Below are 17,230 nucleotides of genomic sequence, written 5' to 3' on the forward strand. Positions count from 1 at the left end.
ATTTTTCAATCCAGTCCAATTGACTCCAGTTAAATCCAGTCACCGTAGATCAAAATTGGATTGATTTCAGTTGAATTCAGTAATAATCGGTCTCAGGATTACTTTAAAGCTGTTTTTTTCTCCTAACTGAACGAATCCGGTCCGGCAGACGGAATCCTGGTTTTAGTCTGATGATGGATGAAACCGTCTGACGGGTGGCGGCCTGCGGAGCTCCTGCAGACGTGAAGCTGATCCGTCCTGACGGGTTGACAGTCGGTCTTAGCGAGACGCTTTCAGGCTTCAGAGGTGGCTGAAGACTCACAGGATGATTTTAAACAGGCGTGTTTCCTGCTGGAGGCGCCTTGAATGACTGCTTTCTCTGGAGGCTGCAGGCGGCTGCAGGCGGCTGACTTCCTGTTTTCATGTCTTTGCTTCTGTCTACGGATCATTCTGGGAAAAGGTGCAGCGATTTTCAGGTGTTGGACACTAAAGGAGCCACATAGACATTAAATCTTTCAAACTTTAACCAATGGTGCTGTGACGGGGAGTCTTTCTGGTTTAATGGGCTCAACGACCCAAACCTGACTTTTTTCTTTTTTTCCCATTTAATCCATTTTGAGGAGTTTATTTACAGCAGACCTTTAACATTGTTTGGGATCTTATGTGACAGACCAAGACAAAAGACTAAATAACCTAAAACACGATTTATAAGCAGAGATTAGGAACATGTTTTACCATCCTTGGTGGGGAAATGTTCAGTGGATCTACCTCCCAGAATACTCAGCTCTTCTAGTTCCACCCAGAACTAGAACCAAACATGGAGAAGCAGCATCTATGCTCCACAGATCTGGAACAAACTCCCAGCAGACTGAAAGCCTGAGATCTTTGAAGTTAGAGTTAAAATCCCGTTAGTTTAGATCTGCCTTTGACTGATGGAGGTAAACTGGTAACTGAGGCCGTGGTCCAACTGGTTGATTATTCTACTACCTGCTTTTATTTAATAGTTTAATTCATTTAAAGGTAACAGATCTAATCTCCTTTCAGCTCTGAGTTTCCTTGTTTATCGTGAGTTTCTGGAGGATCCAGTTGCAAACAGCAGCAAAAAATAATTTTTCTGTCTTTGCAGATCTACACTGCATCGAACCCCAATGGGACGGCCACGGGGAAAACCTTCAAGGTTCACCTTCAGCTCTGGGACACAGCGGGACAGGAGAGGTGGGTTCTAAATGTTCCTGTTCTATGTTCTGACCTCAGACTGATAACGTCTGGATGGAGCTTCAGACGGACGGACGGGTTACATCTGCTGAAGTTCTAGATTCACTGCTGGTCCGATCCGGTTCTGCCCATGTGAGCTGGGGGTCCTGAGATAACCGATAGGACCAGATCCTGGATACGAGCAGAGTAGTTGAGCTTCAACCATCATGCTGATGTCAGAGTGAACCGCCTCTTTTTAGAGGATCATCTGCGATCAGATGAAGAACCCAGGAGGTAGAAGCTTCTGGATTAAATAGATCTGCTCCCAGAATGTTTGCAGTGATGGGTGAGATACGAGCACAGCAGTGGAGGGGTGGTGATGTGGGGGTTATTTTGGACCATTTTGGTTCAAAGTCAGGCTGCTGGGTCGCACTGCTGCCTTGCAGCAAGAAGTTTCCAAGTTTGATTCCCGACCCCGGGTCTTTCTGCATGGAGTTGGAACGTCCTCCCTGTGAATTCACTGGAAAAAATCTAATCTAGATAAGAAATTTATTCTTAAAATAAGTATTTTTGTTCTTGAATTGATGAGATAAAAGAGACATTTTGCCAATGGAACAAGACAACTTAGATCTAAAATAAGAAAACACAATTGCATTGCCTTATTTCAAGTGCTGTGACGGTTTTACAAGATTAATTATTAGGGTTTGTTTTTTTTAAGTGTGTGTTTTTCACTATTTTAGGGCTGCCAGTCAGATATCCCTCCTGACAAGTAGGATAAATATATATTTTTTTAAACCAGTCACACAAGGACCATAAACTTCTGTGCTTAGACCCTTACAAATAATGAGCAACATTTTTTTTTCTCAAATAGATCAACAACAAAATAAAAAAAATTAGGCTTCACATTTCCTGTATTTGAGAAGGAAAATATATAAATAGCCATCAAAAAATAAACACAAAACTCATCCCCACAAAGAAAGGCTCCAGCATAAATTGTCCCACAGCAAGAATAAACAAAAGAAAAAAACACAACATAAGAGTCTGTACATAATTTAAGTCCAACAATTGCATAAAAAACACCACAAACAAACATAGGATGGACTTACAGGTCAGATGAGGGAAATCTTGCAGAGAGAGAGGAGCAGGAACAGGATTTATTCTGTTGGCTTGACTAGATAAATATATTTAAATAAAATTTTTTGTAAATGATTAATTTAACTTAATTTTATGTTTTCAGTAATTGTAGAACTTTCAGAGAATGTTTGATCTGTGACGTCACCGGCTTCTGGGATCTCCGTAGTGACACGTCGGCACAGAATGAAGTTTGTTTGGTGGGTTTTCTCCTTTTCCTTAACGATCGGCGGCAGCAGCATCCATGCAGGAGAACAGAGGAAAGACCGACAGCGTGAGGAACTAAACCGCCTCGGATGGACTTTGTTTCTGGCTGAATGAAACTGACCTTTTTCAAACTGTAGTTATTATTGAACAGTGGACTAATCAGGTAAGTGTATGTGTTAAAGGGGCGTAATCAAGGTGTGCCTTGAGCTGTCAACAAATAGGAGGGTTTAGAAATAATGGTGCAGCCAGCCCCGAGCAACAAGCAGGTTGTCTCATTTTAAGAGTAAAAAATCTTATTCCATTGGCAAACTCTCATTTACCTACTGAAATCAAGGGTTAATACTTTTAATTTAAGAATTTTTACTTACTTCTAGATCATTTTCCCACTATTGTGGGTTCTCTCCGGGTACTCCAGCTTCCTCCCACCGTCCAAAAACATGACTGTCAGGTTAATTGGCTTCTCTAAATTCTCCTTAGGTGTGAGTGGTTGTTTGTCTCTGTGTTTCCCTGCGATGGACTGGAGACCTGTCCAGTGTGGACCCATCCTCTCTGTCCAGGGTGGACTTCGCCTCTCACCTGTAGACAGCTGGAGATAGGCACCAGCACCCCTCACCCTCCCAGAAGGGATAAAGCGAGACAGAAAATAGATGGATGGATGTTCCAAAGTCTTCTAATGTCCAATCTGTCCGTCAAACTGGTTCAAACTGGGTCTTCAGGAGACACAAACCAGAGATAGGGAACCAGATGAGGCCAATCTACATAGGATAAACCAGATTGGACTCACCTGGTTCGGTGGCTGGACAGAACACAAACAGATGGAGATGAATTGGTGACTCCGGATCCCCCGTCTCTGACACAAACAGCAGCTTATCCAAAACAGCGGCCTAGTCAAAGTCCAGAGCTCAGCCTAATAGAAACGCTGCAGTAGGAGGAATAAGTGAGGAAAGTTTCCATGAATGTTGATGAAGTAAGCCCAGATTTTGATCCTGAATGTTCTGATTTAGCTGATCGTCAGTAAAACGTTGGAATCGGATCACTTTTCCTAATAAGCTGCAGTTTGTCAGCATGTGGGAGAGTTTTATTAGACCATCAGCATTAAGCCGTTTGTTTTTCCCATCGCAGGTTTCGCAGCCTGACCACAGCGTTCTTCAGGGACGCCATGGGTTTCCTCCTGATGTTTGACCTCACCAGCCAGCAGAGCTTTCTAAATGTCCGGAACTGGATGAGTACGTCTGCTGAGTGTCGTGGTTTTAAAAGGATCCATTTCCTGTCAAGGTTTTGGCTTTTATGGAGATTTTTCTAAAGCATTTTAACTCACTGCTTGTCTGCCGTTGCTGACTGACTTCCAGGCCAACTTCAGGCCAACGCCTACTGTGAGAACCCGGATATCGTCCTGGTGGGGAACAAGGCCGACCTGGCGGATCAGAGGGAGGTTCAGGAGAAGCAGGCCAAGGAGCTGGCCGACAAATATGGGTAAGTTCAGTTCATCCATGCTGTCTAAGTTTACTCAGAACCTCCAGCTTCACCTGTGGCCACTTTAGCTGGACTTTGGGCTGCATATGTCATTGAAACACTTCCTGGATCGGACACCACATAGCTGCCACATTACTGACGCATGGCCGCCACATAGCTGCCACATTACTGACGCATGGCATCCACATAGCTGCAACGTAGCCACCACATAGCCGCCGCATGGCCGCCACATAGCTGTCACGTAGCCACCAAATAGCTGTCATGTAGCCACCACGTAGCCACCGCATGGCCTCCACATAGCCACCGCTTGGTTGCCACGTAAGCTGCCACATGGCCGCCACATAGCTGTCACGTAGCCACCAAATAGCTGTCATGTAGCCACCACGTAGCCACCGCATGGCCTCCACATAGCCACCGCTTGGTTGCCACGTAAGCTGCCACATGGCCGCCACATAGCTGTCACGTAGCCACCAAATAGCTGTCATGTAGCCACCACATAGCCACCGCATGGCCTCCACATAGCCACCGCTTGGTTGCCACGTAAGCTGCCGCATGGCCTCCACATAGCCACCGCTTGGTTGCCACGTAAGCTGCCGCATGGCCGCCACATAGCCACCGCTTGGTTGCCACGTAAGCTGCCGCATGGCCGCCACATAGTCGCCGCATGGTTGCCATGTAAGCCGCCACATAGCCGCCGCATGGCTGCCACATAGCTGTCACGTAGCCACCACATACCCACTGTATGACTGCCGCGTAGACACCGCATGGACGCCACATAGCCACCGCTTGGTTGCCACGTAAGCTGCCGCATGGCCGCCACATAGCCACCGCTTGGTTGCCACGTAAGCTGCCGCATGGCCGCCACATAGTCGCCGCATGGTTGCCATGTAAGCCGCCACATAGCCGCCGCATGGCTGCCACATAGCTGTCACGTAGCCACCACATACCCACTGTATGACCGCCACATAGCCACCGCATGGCTGAAACATGGCCGTCACGTAGCCACCACATACCCACTGTATGACTGCCGCGTAGACACCGCATGGACGCCACATAGCCACCGCATGACAGCCACATAGCTGCCCACATGGCTGCCACGTAAGCTGCCACACGTCCGCCACATAGCCACCACATGGATGTCTCATAGCCGCCACATGGCCGCCACATGGGCACCAATAGCTGCCACATAGCCGCTGCATGGCAACCACTTGGGCACCAAGTAACCACCAGGTATTCACCACATAGCCAACCCCATGGCCGTCACATAGCCGATGCATGGCCGCCACTTGGCTGCCATGGCACATAGTCGCCATGTGGCTGCCAAGTAACCGCCACATGGCTACCTTGTAGCCACCGCATGGCTGCCGCACGACTGCCACATGGCCGCCATGTAGCCACCACTTGGTTGCCACGTAAGCTGCCACATGGCCGCCACATAGCTGTCACGTAGCCACCAAATAGCTGTCATGTAGCCACCACGTAGCCACCGCATGGCCTCCACATAGCCACCGCTTGGTTGCCACGTAAGCTGCCACATGGCCGCCACATAGCTGTCACGTAGCCACCAAATAGCTGTCATGTAGCCACCACATAGCCACCGCATGGCCTCCACATAGCCACCGCTTGGTTGCCACGTAAGCTGCCGCATGGCCTCCACATAGCCACCGCTTGGTTGCCACGTAAGCTGCCGCATGGCCGCCACATAGCCACCGCTTGGTTGCCACGTAAGCTGCCGCATGGCCGCCACATAGTCGCCGCATGGTTGCCATGTAAGCCGCCACATAGCCGCCGCATGGCTGCCACATAGCTGTCACGTAGCCACCACATACCCACTGTATGACCGCCACATAGCCACCGCATGGCTGAAACATGGCCGTCACGTAGCCACCACATACCCACTGTATGACTGCCGCGTAGACACCGCATGGACGCCACATAGCCACCGCATGACAGCCACATAGCTGCCCACATGGCTGCCACGTAAGCTGCCACACGTCCGCCACATAGCCACCACATGGATGTCTCATAGCCGCCACATGGCCGCCACATGGGCACCAATAGCTGCCACATAGCCGCTGCATGGCAACCACTTGGGCACCAAGTAACCACCAGGTATTCACCACATAGCCAACCCCATGGCCGTCACATAGCCGATGCATGGCCGCCACTTGGCTGCCATGGCACATAGTCGCCATGTGGCTGCCAAGTAACCGCCACATGGCTACCTTGTAGCCACCGCATGGCTGCCGCACGACTGCCACATGGCCGCCATGTAGCCACCACTTGGTTGCCACGTAAGCTGCCACATGGCCGCCACATAGCTGTCACGTAGCCACCAAATAGCTGTCATGTAGCCACCACGTAGCCACCGCATGGCCTCCACATAGCCACCGCTTGGTTGCCACGTAAGCTGCCACATGGCCGCCACATAGCTGTCACGTAGCCACCAAATAGCTGTCATGTAGCCACCACATAGCCACCGCATGGCCTCCACATAGCCACCGCTTGGTTGCCACGTAAGCTGCCGCATGGCCTCCACATAGCCACCGCTTGGTTGCCACGTAAGCTGCCGCATGGCCGCCACATAGCCACCGCTTGGTTGCCACGTAAGCTGCCGCATGGCCGCCACATAGTCGCCGCATGGTTGCCATGTAAGCCGCCACATAGCCGCCGCATGGCTGCCACATAGCTGTCACGTAGCCACCACATACCCACTGTATGACCGCCACATAGCCACCGCATGGCTGAAACATGGCCGTCACGTAGCCACCACATACCCACTGTATGACTGCCGCGTAGACACCGCATGGACGCCACATAGCCACCGCATGACAGCCACATAGCTGCCCACATGGCTGCCACGTAAGCTGCCACACGTCCGCCACATAGCCACCACATGGATGTCTCATAGCCGCCACATGGCCGCCACATGGGCACCAATAGCTGCCACATAGCCGCTGCATGGCAACCACTTGGGCACCAAGTAACCACCAGGTATTCACCACATAGCCAACCCCATGGCCGTCACATAGCCGATGCATGGCCGCCACTTGGCTGCCATGGCACATAGTCGCCATGTGGCTGCCAAGTAACCGCCACATGGCTACCTTGTAGCCACCACATGGCTGCCGCACGACTGCCACATGGCCGCCATGTAGCCACCACTTGGGCACCAAGTAACCGCCACGTATTCACCACATAGCCGCCCCTACACTCTGTGCATACATAATGACAATAAAAGTTGTCTAAGTCTAGGCAGGTTTGGTTATTTTTTTTCCTGTGCTTTAGTTGTATAAAGAGTATCTGCCTTCCTGCTGCATTTTTTCTGAGCTAATAATAATCTTCTATTGATCAAATAAATTCAAATGCTCACAGGATGCAGTCATTGTACCAATGCTTCCTTTGGGCTTTGCAGCAAACATTTTCCTGTGCAAGTTCGAACCTCATTTTCTAACGCGCTAAAAAAGACCTAAAATCTCTGGTCTGACTTACAGGCTTAGAAATTCACTTTGCGCACGATAAATATTTGCATTTTCATATCCTTCACCTATAAATGTGTGAGGTTGTGTTATTAGAATATGATGTGCAGATTTATTGAAGACTCACAAGCAAAACAAAACGTCTGCTCGCACCTCCTGATGAATTGTATTCTTTCATGATCTGCTCTGTCCGTACTTTGCGAATTTTAAGACTCGCAAACATAAAAAAAAAGACTTGCAAACCTTCTGAAGATTAAGAGTAAAAAAATCTAGCAATAAGAGAGGAATGTTTAATAAATACATAAAAAAATCGAAGTGCAGGTGAAACAAAACAGTAAGATTTTAATCAGCTGATAAATAATTAAGAACTGAATTTGTTCTTCCCAGGATCCCGTACTTTGAGACCAGTGCAGCCACCGGAGCAGAGGTGGACAAGGCGGTGATAACTCTGCTGGATCTGGTGATGAAGAGGATGGAGCAGTGTGTTGACAAACCGCCCGCGGATCCAGCCAATGGGAATGGAGCCGCCAAGCTCGGGGAGGGACAGCCCGACAAGAAGAGATGTGCATGTTAAACCCGGAGCTGCTTCTCTGTCCCCCCCCCGTCCATCTCTTCCTTTTCTCTCTGTCTGTCCTGATAGCATGTTCTCCTAAAAACCAACACGAGCCAGCTTCTCTTTTGGCTCTTTCCATCTCTCTCCCATTTCCTGTCTGCAACTCTGACAATGAAAACAGCTTCAGCTCCCTCTAGTGGACATTCAAGGTAATGCAGCCTTGCGAATGGGACCCTGTCATGGCTGTCAGACACATAATGTGCCTCGCTGAAAGCCTTCAGCCTGGGAATTAAACTCAGCACGCTCCCAGTTTCTCCCTCTCATCATTTGATAAACCTAAAAAACCCGTTTGAGTTTCAAATCCAACTTTTTACATGTTCATCTGCTAATTACTTCACAGCAGGGAAAATGTTGAGTTTCGTGCCAAATTAGTGCTAAACTGAGTTTAATGCCAGGCTGGGTGAATAAAGCTTTTCTCCTGGACCACACTGAGGATTAGTGGGACCAATGCGTTTTAATTCTGTTTCTTTTTTTGTTATGTGTTGGACCTGAATCGACCACGCATTCTGGCTACCAGAGAAGCTTTGATTTAGACGTTTACTGAACATGTGCCAAAAGTGTTTTGTATTAATTGGCTTTGTTGGGACATAGACATGGAGGGGCCTTTGATCAGAAAACTGTTTATGACGTCTCTTCTGTGACCCATTTCTTTCAATTTAATTGTTAAATCCAAGCTTGTTTCATTAATTTATGGGTAATTTTATATCATGCATTTTAGCTTAGACCAATCAGGCTGCCCTGATTGGTTTAAGCTAATCACAAAGTTCTCACTATTAACATTTTAGCATAAATAAGAATAAAAACGTAGGTTATCAGAACTGATGTTCTTCTCACAGTTTGTAGAAAACAAAGCAGCTTAAATTATTCTGCAAAATGATAAAAGGTCAGTTAACTTTTACACTGCTGCTGATTGGCTTAGCAGTTAGCTTACTCGTTGTAGTGGCAAAAAAGTATTCAACTATTTGCTCCAGTTTAATTAGAAGAGATCGATGGTTTTCACTCAGTCGGCTCTTTATTTTATCTTTGCAAAGAGAGAACAGTTCATCATTCGGTCCTTATTGCACGGTAATCAGCCCTGTTCTGATCCAGCAGCGTTCGTTCCTCCTTAGTTACGATAATGGAAAGCAGTCAGAGTCAAAACTAATTACAAACACTTTGGTTAAACTAACATGTTATGAATAAACCTGAGAAATAATCTGGTTTGTTATGGGAGGAAGCTATGTCTTGTTTAAAAACAGTCTCACCCAGGGGAATTATTTGGCCTTACAGGTGAAACAGGCTGAGTGAAAACTTTTATAGTGAGTAAATACCATAAATTAATATACGAAATAAGAGAAACTAAATTTTCCGACCACACTAGCATAATGTTACTACAGCTTAATATTCAGGTTAATGACTCTTTTAGTTCTTTTTTATTTCTCTTTATACATTTTTTCCAGGTCATTAATGTCGTTCATCGGTCGAGCTTGTCTAGTTTAGCTAGCTCTTTTTGTTTGGTTATAATGTTAAACAGTCAACGGCTCGTAGCCTATAAGAATTGCGTAAACCAATGATGACTTTTTTTCAAATAAACTGTTTTTTTTTAATTGACCCTGTACAATTAAGCTTAAAATCAGACAAGTATTTCTGAAAGGAGTTAAAAAGTTGGGCGCTCCTTGCTGAGGGACATATTAGTCTAATTTCAACATTATCTCTACCTCAGAATCTCTTATACTGGAACATCATTGATCTGGTATCTAGAATTTGTTCTAAATTCTGCCCTAACAGTTTAAAAATATCCATTTTCTACCAATAAAGTCTTTGGCCGTTTCTCAATTCACCAGAACGAGAGTTCGGATTCGTGTTCTCTCCAAGTCCGTTCTTGACCAGAGAACGGGAGCAGGCAGAATAAAGGGCAGATGATACTTTTATACTTCTGCAACCGCACACATAAAATGTTGCTTGGTTCTGGTTGCGAACCAGTTTTGCTGGTATGCTTCTGCAACATCGGTCTGGAATTACTAGGGACGCACAGCAGTTGCCGACCAAAGCGCGATGGGGAACCTATTCGAGAACTCGGGAGAACTTTGGCGGATAGTCACACAGACAGCCGGAAAGGCATACCTACACCAATCACAGCCGCTTTCTGTCTGCGCACTTCCGCTTGAGGTCTTGTCGGTTTGTGACCGTGACGGATAGTCAGGATTTTTTTTTTTAGGTGCGCGACGATGGTTGCAGAACCTTTGCGCGGGGACGTGGTCGCGCACAGAGACAGATTTGACGTTGCAGAGCCTATGCATCAGAAGCATAAATTTGCTTTAAATCTGGGTCAATTGGAATAGAAGCGTACTGATGACGTCATCACATCCAAAGCTAGTCTGGAGCTGCATTTCACCTCCTGTTATTAATAGTCTCTAGATAATAATAAATTATGACTTTTTTCATTTAGTGGAGGAATAATAATGAACACAGTCAGATAAACACAAATGAGATGAACATTTTGCCAAATAAAACAATCAAACCTCCAGCGGTCCTTCACACACGGCTTTGCAGACGGACTAAAGTTAGCCCTGGCTGCTGCAGACGGACTAAAGTTAGCCCTGGCTGCTGCAGACGGACTAAAGTTAGCCCTGGCTGCTGCAGACGGACTAAAGTTAGCCCTGGCTGCTGCAGACGGACTAAAGTTAGCCCTGGCTGCTGCAGACGGACTAAAGTTAGCCCTGGCTGCTGCAGACGGACTAAAGTTAGCCCTGGCTGCTGCAGACCGGCTAACGTTAGCCCTGGCCGCTGGAGACCGGCTAACGTTAGCCCTGGCCGCTGCAGACGGGCTAACGTCAGCCCTGGCCGCTGCAGACCGGCTAACGTCAGCCCTGGCCGCTGCAGACCGGCTAACGTTAGCCCTGGCCGCTGCAGACCGGCTAACGTCGGCCCTGGCCGCTGCAGACCGGCTAACGTCGGCCCTGGCCGCTGCAGACCGGCTAACGTCGGCCCTGGCCGCTGCAGACCGGCTAACGTCGGCCCTGGCCGCTGCAGACCGGCTAACGTCGGCCCTGGCCGCTGCAGACCGGCTAACGTCGGCCCTGGCAGCTGCAGACCGGCTAACGTCAGCCCTGGCCGCTGCAGACCGGCTAACGTCGGCCCTGGCCGCTGCAGACCGGCTAACGTCGGCCCTGGCCGCTGCAGACGGGCTAACGTCGGCCCTGGCCGCTGCAGACCGGCTAACGTCGGCCCTGGCCGCTGCAGACCGGCTAACGTCGGCCCTGGCAGCTGCAGACCGGCTAACGTCGGCCCTGGCCGCTGCAGACCGGCTAACGTCGGCCCTGGCCGCTGCAGACCGGCTAACGTCGGCCCTGGCCGCTGCAGACCGGCTAACGTCGGCCCTGGCCGCTGCAGACCGGCTAACGTCGGCCCTGGCCGCTGCAGACCGGCTAACGTCGGCCCTGGCAGCTGCAGACCGGCTAACGTCGGCCCTGGCCGCTGCAGACCGGCTAACGTCGGCCCTGGCCGCTGCAGACCGGCTAACGTCGGCCCTGGCCGCTGCAGACCGGCTAACGTCGGCCCTGGCCGCTGCAGACCGGCTCACGTTAGCCCTGGCCGCTGCAGACGGGCTAACGTTAGCCCTAGCCGCAGCAAACCGGCTAACGTTAGCCCTGGCTGTGGTTTGCCTCAGAGCTCTGCTGGTTGACGCGCTCATCTCAACATCAGATAACTTTTAACTTAATACTCTGAGCTCTATGAGCGCTAACCTGGAAGCTGCTGCTGCCCCAGTGCATGCTGGGACAGCTGTCAGTCTGGACAAGTCTGCTCTGATGCATGCTGGGTAAAGAGGGAGGGGCCAGAACAACATCCGGTGATTTTGTCCCTTCTCGGTCTGCTGTTCTAGTGAACTGGAACAGTGCTAGGGCTGATGACGTTTCACGAGGACGCATAAGTACACATAGTGAGAAACGGCCTTTATCTTGGTGATTTAGATCTATGCAGGGAATCCCTGTGGAGCTGAATATTAAGATTCCACTGCAGCTTTCTAGCAGACACCTGGGGAGGGACAGGTGGTTAATTATTCAAGGATTCCTGCATTTTTAGAAAAAAAACAAGTTCAAACTGAAATAAAATTTAAAAATCATCCCCCGATCACAAAGGCTTGAATCAGAGGCAGCTTGACTGACTCAGTTTTCTGAGATCATGATGATGCCATGACCGTGTTCTTCTGGAGAACCTGAGGCTCAGATGTAGATGACTCTACAAATGTCTCCACATCATCGGCCCGTCAGAATCGATCAGACTGAAAACAGAAGCTACCCTCAGTATAATACCATGGTCTAAAACTAAGTCTGTGCTTTGAACTGGTTTATAAATCACACAGAGTTTTATGGTAATTTAGGAACTTTGGACCCTAAAGTGTTTTTTTTTTTTTCTAAACCGATCTTTACTAACCGCAGCACCACAGTTAAGGTTTGCTTTCATTACACCATCAGACATTCTCCAACACGTAAGAGTTTAGTAAAAGTTGTTTGGCTAGAAAATGATATTAAGAAGATTTGTGTTCCATGTGGAGGACAACCAAAAGCTATTCAAAGTAAATGTGTTGCTGTCCCCTTCTTGGCAGGCGCCTCCATCTTTGTTTTATAGAAACACGGTTTCTCTAATGTTTCCGTCGCCCTTACTTCTCTTAATTTTCTGATATCTCTTTTGTTTTTTCTACCCTTCTCCAAAGTGTCACTGTTTCAAAGTAAGATATTTTATGGTCTAACTTTGTCATGATGGGTTCACTGAAAGCGACCCAAGAATGCAGAACACCACTGACGGACACCAGGATGAAAGTTTAACAGTTTTATTAATGCACAAGCACACTGAATATACTGGTTCAGGTTCGGGGCCTGGATTCTGGTTCACCGGAGTCTGCGTGAGAGACAGTTCAGTTACCGTTGCCAACAGAGGTTTGATTTCCAGACGTTCACTGATTGTACCTTGAGGGTTCTTGAGGTTAGCTTTGGGAGAGTCACTGTTGGTGCTAGAGAAGAGTTCATCAGCAGAGTCCGTAGCTGCTTCAGCGTCTCACGTCTAATTAGAACAGACCTTGGCTTTGGGTTTCCCAGCTCAAGTCCAGAGCTGCTTGGAGGTTCTCTGTGAGTCTTCAGGTTTGGCTCAGAGGGTCGGCTCGGCAGGTTAGCTCTTCCAGAGCTTTCACAGAGGAGGCACAGGTTTCCTGGAAAACAGACACAGGGGTTAGAATCCAAGCTGGATTCGAAAGTCATCGAATTACTCTGAGGATCTAGGCTTAAGCGCTGACCAACTGGAACAACACTGCGGCGTTGAGGCAAGGTCTGAAGACAGCTTAAGTAGTGGATCCTCTGATGATCTAGACGAGCTGCAGCTGTGCAGGAGGCTCCCTCAGAGGATCCACGGCGGACTCTGCTGGAGCAAGGTGGAATTTCTCCAGCTCCCAACAAACTTTTTTACAAGACAAAAACCTCCCAGGGAGTGCACACTTTTGAGAAACGTTTCCATTTAACCTGACTTGTTTTATTAGTATGTTGTAATAATGTGTTATTGTGAACACCTCCCACAAATCGATTTAGAGAATTAAACAAGCTCAGTTAGCATAACTTATTATTTTAATCAGCAGATTAAATAAAAAAGACTGATTAGCTAATGTTACATTGTCGCTAAGCAGTTAGCTTTAGAAACTAGCAGCAGGATGCTAATGTAACAACAGTAGCTTGAAAGATGCTTAATGTTTTCTGCCTTTTGTTTTCCATTTGAAACAGAAACTTTCCAATTTTAAATTGATGTCCATTTTTGTTTTGCTCATTTGCCCACTAATGTTTGCATTCCACAGAGGGCACTAGCATGCTAAAGATAAACCTAGCATAGACAGCTAGTATTTTCTTAGCACATGACTCCACAAGTAACATAGATTTTATTAGAATTACCAGACTTTGATAAGTTGTTCACTTTGATAATTATAAAACAATTACAAATAATTTAAGGTCACCTAATATAATTTATTTACTTTAGCTAATCTAGCTTGAGTGCTACAAAGGTAGCTTTAATGGATGGTAACAGGATGCTAATGTAAGAACTGCAGCTTATGGTTTTGATCTTTTTTTTTCTATCTTTTTTATTTTTTTAAGCTATATTATATTTTTTATAGTCTTTTTCAGCTGCCTCACTAACCTAATCTATCCATAGTACTAAATTATTAAACCAAGCTAGCTTAGCCAGCTCTTTTTTGCGCAAGATTAAATGAATTAAAACTACACTGTTTATATTTTCTATTGGGTAAAAATATGAATATAATATAAGTGTGGATAATCACTATAACTGGTAATATAATAATAAATGAACGATTAGGCTGTTAGTTTTGTCTTTATGCTGTTTTGTAGCTTTTTCAAGCACAAGTTGTCGACTGCAAGTTATTTGTTGGTCACAGATTATTAGGACAGTTTGTCTCCTGAATCAATCAAAATACTTTACAAAAAATAAATTAATATCCTATGGTTTAAGTAAATGGTCCAAAATTATGACGTAGTATTCGGACCAGGCTAGAGATTTTTTATTTTAAGAATAAAGTTGTAATATTACAAGAAAAGTTCTCATTCAACAACAAGTTTCAGAAAGAAAGCTTGGAGCTCCGCCCACCAGATGACGGCCGACCAGCTCCACCAATCAGCAACCAGAGTCCACTTTGGCATCCTGCCCAGTTTGATGCTGCTGCTAAAAGATTTCCTGATTGGTCAAACCGATGCTAAAGTTAACTTGACATGATGTTATACTCCTCATTTTTTAATTATACTCCTCAAGTTAAATTCCTCATTTTAGGGAAGAAAGTGCTTCTTCTAAGAGTTATCATAAAATACAACTTTATTATTCTAATATTAGGACTTTATTCTCGTCATTTTATGACTTTATTCTCGAAATGTTACGAATTTATTCTCATAAATTTACGACTTTATTCTTGAAATAGAAAAAATAAATCTCTAGCGCGGCCCTAATACGGCGTCGTTTAAAATGGTTTGTTTCCTGGTATCAAACTGAAATGCGTTTAATGGGCGTATGAAACGTAGAAATGTTAGCGGCAGATAAAACATTTCCAGAGGATTGATTCACTGAAATAGAAATGTTGCTAGCAGTTAGCTTCCTGATCTGCTAGCAGGATGCTACAGTAACAGCAATCGCTCAAAGATCTGTTAGAAGATGCTCCTTCCAGTTTTTTTATCTTTGTTAACAAATCTCCCAGTTTTGGTATTTTTGTCAGTTTTAGACTAATTTGATTCTTTTTCTTCCCATCTTTACAGTCATGGCGGATAGTTTATCTTCAAGCTATTATTAGCATAATGTGCCTATAGCAGCCAATAATAACCATTCAAACGTTAAATGATTTAAATAAGTTACTGTCAAAAAAATTTTGTGATAAAAAAGGTTCAAATGACAGAATTTGCTCCAAGAAGAATTAGCAAACCTGTTTTCTTGGATGAGAAAGTTTTAAAAATGAACCTGCTGAACCGTTATGTCCTGTAATCTCTGAAAACTGTTGGTTCGACTTTCTATCCTAATTTTATTCTACTTTATTCTCTTTTATAAGATCAGTTGGCTGTTAGCTGATAACCGTTGTTTTTTTTTTATTTAGTTTTAGTTTTGTTTTTCTCAGCTTTAAACCTGAACATTGCTTCTGCTTTTCCTTTTCTGATCTATGAGCTGCTGAAATCTACAGATTTCTCATTGGAGTCAAATAAGAGCAGAAGTCCTGATGTTTTTTTTTTGCAGCCTTTAACAGAAATATTTTACAGTAGCTCTTTTGGAAGCATCCTCTTGGTGTGAGTTTTCCTTTATGCCTGCAGTTTATATTTGTTAAGTGATCAATGTGTGTATCGATGGCTGTATGTCTGTAGAGCATGTTTGACACAATGAGAATGAAATGAAATGAGATGCATTGTGTTTCTGGTGCCAGAACCGATAATAAATCTGTTGGTTTTACCCTGATAACTGGTTTTTTTTTCACTACTTCAAAGGAAAGGCCACTTTTGATGTAAGAGATGAAAACTAATCAATCACACAATTAAATAATTCTATTCTTTTTCTCTTTTATAAATAGAAACTTTTCTCTAAAGGTGTAATTTCTGAGGAGAGAATGGGACTATGGGAGAGTAGGAATGAAGGACTGTTAGTATGATGGAAGAATTTTAATATTTTAAACATTTTATTTTTATTAAAATATTTTGAAAATACAAAAAGAAATTAAAATTCTCTTTCTTTTTATTTAGTAATTTGATCACAGGGTTCCCACAGGTCATAAAAAATCTTTAAAATTAATTCAATGAGGTTTTTAAATTAAGGCTTTAATTGCCATTAAAATGTATTAAATGTCATCATCATGGCATTAAAATGCTTTATTTAAAAAATAAAAATAAACTTTTAACGAGAGTCAATGGGCAAAGATTTTTGCGCCCTAGAGTGGAAATGCGTCACGAATCGGACTAAAAATGGAATTATGCCTTACTGTCATTAAAGATTAAATATTTTTTCTTGCACATCTAAAGTGTATATATACATATATTTTTAAATATTTTACCTTTTAATTTAAAATTAAATATAAAAATGTTTTTTTTTTTATGTCTGAATTATCATTGGGTGTGGGGCGACGCCCCAGCGCCCTCTATTGGCCAGCCGCCACTGCCTGGTTCTCTGATACAGATATATGAGCGAGTTATCTTACCAGACAGCCCTACTTGCCTTAGACTGATGATGATGATGATGATGATGAAGTCCCTCCTTCTCCGGGCGCCGATTTCACATCACGCCCAGTGACGCCCAATACTGGCGTAAAGCAATAAGGCTTCTGGGGGAACAGTGTGAGAGCAGGTCCCGTACGTCAGATACATCATTCACGTATTAGAGTTAATGTCTTAACCTTGCCTTCCCTCCAGATTAGAAACTGCCGCCATTCAGTCGGGACTCTGCTTATTTTCTGAGGCTTTTCTGATGGAATGGGTCAAACGGGGCTCATTAATCCAGTGTAGTCCTGTTTCTCTGACTGTGACTAACTGGATGTGCTGTCTTCATCCTCTGACATGGGAGCTGGCTCGGAGCTCGTCTGCCTGGCTGTGTGTTTCCTGGACGGGGCCGCCTGTGGAGCTGGTTGACAGTTGCCTTTTGTATCTATGTTTCTTTTTCT

At 45.5% G+C, this 17,230-nt stretch overlaps 1 protein-coding gene across 3 annotated transcripts in view; it reads left to right on the forward strand.

The window, feature by feature from the left end:
* Window positions 1-9,001, forward strand: part of rab27b (RAB27B, member RAS oncogene family) — a 59,735-nt gene extending 50,734 nt beyond the window's left edge. For all 3 annotated transcript variants that reach the window (XM_038287151.1, XM_038287153.1, XM_038287152.1), the window contains exons 3-6: window positions 1,106-1,194; window positions 3,634-3,737; window positions 3,861-3,984; window positions 7,851-9,001. In XM_038287151.1, coding sequence (XP_038143079.1) covers window positions 1,106-1,194; window positions 3,634-3,737; window positions 3,861-3,984; window positions 7,851-8,037 — 504 coding nt within the window. In that variant the 3' untranslated portion in view covers window positions 8,038-9,001. The remainder of the gene's footprint in view (window positions 1-1,105; window positions 1,195-3,633; window positions 3,738-3,860; window positions 3,985-7,850) is intronic.
* The last annotated feature ends 8,229 nt before the right edge of the window (window positions 9,002-17,230 follow it).

This window comes from Cyprinodon tularosa, unplaced genomic scaffold (genome assembly GCF_016077235.1).
Source record: "Cyprinodon tularosa strain WSP-4 unplaced genomic scaffold, ASM1607723v1 ctg236, whole genome shotgun sequence".
Lineage (NCBI taxonomy): Eukaryota > Metazoa > Chordata > Actinopteri > Cyprinodontiformes > Cyprinodontidae > Cyprinodon > Cyprinodon tularosa.